At 46.0% G+C, this 5,788-nt stretch overlaps 1 protein-coding gene across 1 annotated transcript; it reads right to left on the bottom strand.

Moving 5' to 3' along the window:
- Window positions 1–875: 875 nt before the first annotated feature.
- LOC142889621 (olfactory receptor 287-like) lies at window positions 876–1,826 on the bottom strand. Its single transcript, XM_076028398.1, has one exon. It carries the CDS (start codon window positions 1,824–1,826, stop codon window positions 876–878), a length of 951 nt encoding a protein of 316 aa, XP_075884513.1.
- Window positions 1,827–5,788: the final 3,962 nt, after the last annotated feature.

Here is a 5,788-nt window from a genome sequence, read left to right as displayed (position 1 = left end):
TAGATATGTATATATATATATATATACATATTCAATCATGTTCACATATGCTTATCTGATCACTGTCATATTTATTGCATGATAATTGGCAGTAGTCAGTGAGCAGTTGTGAATGATAATCAAATTTGACCATTATCCCTTGTATATGTTAAACTATATAATATTCAACTGAATGATATGTGGACTTTGCTTGTTTTCTTCACTTAGATTGTTCCATAATTTCAAGGTTGTTCATATGTTTACTATTTTGAAGTTCAGTTCTCATTTTAACCAATAACCTCCCTCCCATTCCTGAATGTCTGTGAATTTAAATTTGAAAAACATGCTAGTTACCTTTGTCTTTAAAAGATACAAATTATGTGCAAAGTCATTGACTGATTATTATTACTTATTCAAGTTGTTGTTGCTGTAAGTGGACTATATTTTAGAGACAGGAGATTATTTTAGAGGACCTTGGCATTGGCACTGTTCAGTAACAACAATAATAATAATAATAATGATAATAATAATATTGATGATGATGATGATGATGATGGTGATGATGATGATGATGATTCACTCCAGTTCACTCCAGATTTTTCATTTTTATGCAAATTTATCAAAAAAATTAATGTCTCATTAATGACAATATAAATCATTTTACTTCAATAAATTTCAGAACCTGAACTTTCTGACTTTGATGTCGTCAAAGGTTGAATCAGTACTTGTTTTTTTCTTTTACACAAGTATCTGCACTTTTATTGCAGTACAGAACACGGCAAATACTTGCCATCACTGCCAATCTGTGATGTGGAAGAAAAAAGAAAGTCACTGCATGTTTCAATCAGCCACTCAAACTGACTGGCTGATTGAGATGAGTTCTAATTGGCCAACAGTCAGACAGCTGCATGGGCCCCTCTGGGTGGTGCCCTGAAGGCCTGCCGCACGCTGGACATGCTCAGACCATAGAGCAGCGGGTTAAGCAGCGGCTGGCCGCTCAGGAAGTAGAGAGACAGTGCCACCCGCAGGCCAGCAGGCAGGAGGCTCATGTCAAAGCGGCTCTGCACCACCTCGAACAGACAGCCGAAGGAGAAGTTGAGCAGCGAGGCCAAGTGAGGAACGCAGGTGCGCACTGCCTTCCGCCGGGCCGCCACTGCTGCTGCAGCTCCGCCCACGCACACCCGCAGGATGGCCACGTAGGTGTAGAGGATGAGGCCGGCCGGCGCTCCTGTCATCACCATGCTGGCTGCTAGGCCGTAGTGGTTAATGGCGGCCGTGTTGCCACACGCCAGCTTGACAATGGAGAAATTGTCGCAGTAGACCTTGTCGATGACGTCACCGCACAGCGACAGTGACGCCGTCACCGACAGCGGCACCACGCACACAGCAGCGCCGTGCAGCCACGAGGCTGAAAGCAACAGTGCTACCCTGCGGGCTGTCATCCTGCTGCGGTACTGCAGGGGACAGCAGATGGCCAGGTAGCGGTCGTAGGACATGGCAGTCAGCATGCAGAACTCCACGCAGGCGTACGAGTACAGGCAGAAGATCTGCAGGAAGCAGAGCGGCACTGCCACGATGTGCAGCTCCGCTAGCAGCTGCAGCAGCAGGTGGGGGAAGAGGGCGGAGCTTCCCCACAGCTGGTTGGCAAACAGGCCGCAGAGGAGGAGGTAGACGGGCTGGTGGAGGCTCCGCCTGGCGCCGATCACAGCCAGCAGGGACACATTTGCGCCCAGAATGGTGCCGTAGAGCATGGCGGTGGCCAGGAAGAGCAGCAGCCTGGAGACACGCGTGTCCAGACGGTAAGCAGATAGGATGAAGAAGGACACGCGTGTCGTCAAGTTCAGCATCTCAGCATTGGGGTTCTGCATCTTCTTCGTCTTGTTCTTCTTGTAGCACAGCTCAATGGGCAGAAGGAGAGCTGCACATCAACTGAGCCCAGGCCCTGAGACCACATAGCTCTTATAGTGCTGGTCACATGACCTGGTCACGTCACTATGGACTTACTTAAACCTTCCTCCTCATGATCAACAGCAAGTTCACTGCCCTACACCATCACGACCTCATCCACAGAGAACTTTATTAAACATCCACAAGGTAGGAAGGTCCCAACGACCTGTGTTCTAAGGTTTGGCCAGCAGGGGCCGCCAGACCTGGTTGCCAAAAGACGACAAAAATGACGGGCTGTCCATAAGGGGGAAGAGGCTAAATTCACAATAGCTACTCTCATGCTCCAATCACTGCTCAACTCCTGGTGGAAGAGTCAGTCAGGCCCCACCCACGGATTATTCATCCTCCAATCCCACCCTCTGGAAGTGACATCACCAATTGCTGCTGCTGGATGGGATTCCTCTGTCTGTTTCTTGAGGGCCCACCAGGAACCATCCTAAAGGTGGTGCTGGTTGGGGCCTCACTGAGGGTTTCTGGTCAACACCCTCAACTGTCTGATGGTGAAACTGCAGGTGCTTCTGCTTCCTGCCAGAAAAACACTTGATACTGAAGGTTCTTGATACTGAATGTTCCTGGTACAGAATGTTCCTGGTACAGAATGTTCTTGATACCGAAGGTTCCTTGTGCTAAAGGTTCCTGTCAGAAGGGTTCCTGATATTAAGGGTCCCTGCTGCTGAAGGTTCCTGGAGTTGAATGTTCTTAATACTAAAGGTTCCTGTAGCTGAAAGTTATTGGTGCTCAAGGTTCCTGGATCTGAAGGTTCCTGGTGCTGAAGGTTTTTGGTGCTGAAAGTTCCTGGTGCTGAAGGTTCCTAGAACTGAAGGTTCCTGGTGCTGAAGGTTTTTGGTGCTGAAGGTTCCTGGAACTGAAGGTTCCTGGTGCTGAAGGTTCCTAGAACTGAAGGTCCCTGGTTGTGACCATAGACTGATGGTCTTAGCTGTGAACCAGAGACAGTTGAAGGCAGAAAGTTGTGTGAAGTTCGCAGCGAGTGTTGGAGCTGAAAGTTTGTCGATCCGCAGACAGTGACAACAACACAACACAACAGTGTTCCCAGGCTGCTAATTGGCCTGTTAGTGTCCGGAGTCTCCTGAGCGTCCACACAGAGGAGAGTGCCCCCTGGGGCTCATTACAGGGCAACTACACAGTAAACATGATGCAATCACAATGAATCAAATCGTGACTTTGGCCCGTTGCCGCCCACAAACCGTCCCTAGCTGTAGGCTGGCCTCCAGGTGTCACATGACACTCTCTTGGGGCGGAACCACTGACTTGTTTTGACTTTGGCCCCTTCGTCCACACCAACACATCACAACTCAACACAACACAAACACCCAGAGACTAGGATGTTTATGTTGTTGCAGCTCAGGTGTTGTTGTGTGTTATGGAGCCTCACAGTGACGACAAGACAGACCCTAAACTGTCAGGGGGAAATGTAAAAAAGAAAAAGGGAATAAAAACCAAAACACTTACAACAATAACCCAATGGCGGGACCTCAGGGCCAGCAAAGCCTCTGCTGGCCTAAACATACATTAAAAAGTAAATTTTCCCGTACATATGATAATAACGTTATTGTCCATAGTCTGTTCTTTTTACATCATATAAAAGTATGTTTTCCATTGGCTCGGTTACACGGTTCCAACATTAACATTTTGGTCCATGCTCCCATGGGTTTCCTGGGGTTGACAATATAACTGGCCCGGTGACCCGGGCGTACTTTGAAAACCGGCCACCAGAACGCTCCAACCGCTGGCCTGGTGGGGCCAGTAAAAAATTATGCCCTTAAAAAAAAGTAACAAACACTTAATTTCAAATTAATTCCCCTTGGGTCTATGTTTGGCAATTACTTCTGTGAAATCGTCTCGCTAACTACCGCTAAAACGTTATGTGATCCTGATCAAAGACAGCAAGCGCTGTGCTCTCTGTGGGACGTAAACACATCTCGCTTGCTCCCGCGGAACGCCTCCTTGCCTGGCTTTGTGTAAACGCCGAAACCGATCATTTTTGGAAACGTTGAGGTCACAGCTCTAAACCCCACCCCCTGCAACCTGAGCGCCGAGAGGTGCAGACGACCACTCACAACAACAACCACGTCGGGCAGCGGACCTGTTACTGCTACTGCTGATCAGCCTGCAGTCTTCCCATTAAACCTCTACTACAACAAACCGCAAACTATAGTGAACAATAACACACAGCGCTCGTGGATCGATCGTTGATTTAGTACAAAGTGAAAATAAACACAACATAATGTGAAATATTTGTTCATAATGAACATATTCAGACAGTGTGCCCGTTCTGAAGGAATAATGCCTTCGAAGAGGTCATGGAGTATGTCAGGTGGGTAACCTCGAACAAAATTGAAGTACTTTGAAGTACTGCAAGGTCGGATCGTCTTCTACAGTTTTTAGATGCAACGCATGTGCTTGTTCTGTTTGAGGTTGAAATTCTCCACAGCGTACCTCCTTTTGAGAATATTCAGAGCGCTGACCTAAACAGAACCTGCAAACAGAAGGACCTGTAAAGCTTTCAACTAGTCCACCAAGAGAATGTGCACCAAGATTGTCTGCTGCCACACAATATACTGTTCCTCTAATATTTTTTCCAGCACTTGCAAAAAAAACTCCTTCATCTTCTAACACAGACAACTCTTTCAATAGAGGCTCTAACACAACATCATAGCCAAATCTTTTCACGTCAACAACCTTGCAAAGAGTGGCCAAGTTAATTGCACACAGTGTAGAGCGGAGTCCAGCTGGTATATTTGCTAAAACCCAATAAACAGCAGTAATGTTGTGTTTTTTACGTGATCGGTCAGACAGACACAGATTGCTTGAACTTTTCCCAGGTGAGACGTTGAAACCTAAACACCACTACCTTGAGCATTATCCTCACTTGATCAGGTGCTTTGGGCCTCGTGTGGGTGTATGGACAATAAGGTTTGAAGCAAAACACAGCTTCTTTAAACCAGTTGCTCGACACACAAATAATTTCAAGAACATTGCACTAACTCTGGCAAACAAACACCAGCATTTGATCAGCTATCACTTGCATTCAGCCAGTCTCAGCACATCAAATGTGCAAGTTAGAAATGTCTCCATAGTCTCAGTTGATGTTCTGAATGAGGAGGTTGCATTGGCTCTCAGACAGAAGTATCCAGACGTTACTCAGGTAAATCTCACAAAGAATGTCACAACTAGAGGAATTAACTACAGAAATGGCATGGTTTTGGCTTGTGGTTCGACTGGTGGAATGCCTGAATTTGCAAAAATCCTACAAATATGTATAGTGGGAGATGAGTTGAGCTTCATAGTTTGTTTTTATTTTGCCAGGTATCAGGTCCATTTTAGAGCCTTTCAGTTGACTTTATCACCTCAGTTTGATGAGCTGACAGATTGCTATCCACTAGTGGCATACACAGTTGGACAAAGACGTATGGTGACCTTGAAGAGACACATTGTCATCACAGGTATGAATTTCATAAGTTAGAACACATAAAAAAATCTTCAGTAATATATTTAGTTTTTGTCTAACACATACGCTTGATTGGGAACCTCTCTGTACTCATGTCTGCTCTCTACTAACCTCTCTTAGCCTTCACTCTTTACTAAGCTCCTCCTTCAACCTCTTCCTTATTCTTCTAGCCTTTCCTCTAATAACTTCTCTCACCCTCCTCTTCACTGCCCCAGCCTCATCAATTCAAGGCAATGACTGTGTCCTGACCATGTATTCTGCCTCAGTGAGTATTTATATAAGAAGACTAATAACTGTCTCCTCTGTATTTGTGTCTCCACCTTAGATTAGCGAAGTAGAATGGCAGCACGAGTGACCTTCAGAGTCCTTTTTGGAAGTGAAGACGATGCAAGA

This window comes from Nelusetta ayraudi, unplaced genomic scaffold (assembly GCF_046127955.1).
Source record: "Nelusetta ayraudi isolate G7.1 ecotype Tasmania unplaced genomic scaffold, CSIRO-AGI_Nayr_v1 ptg000023l, whole genome shotgun sequence".
NCBI lineage: Eukaryota > Metazoa > Chordata > Actinopteri > Tetraodontiformes > Monacanthidae > Nelusetta > Nelusetta ayraudi.
This window is presented reverse-complemented; position numbering and strand designations above follow the sequence as displayed.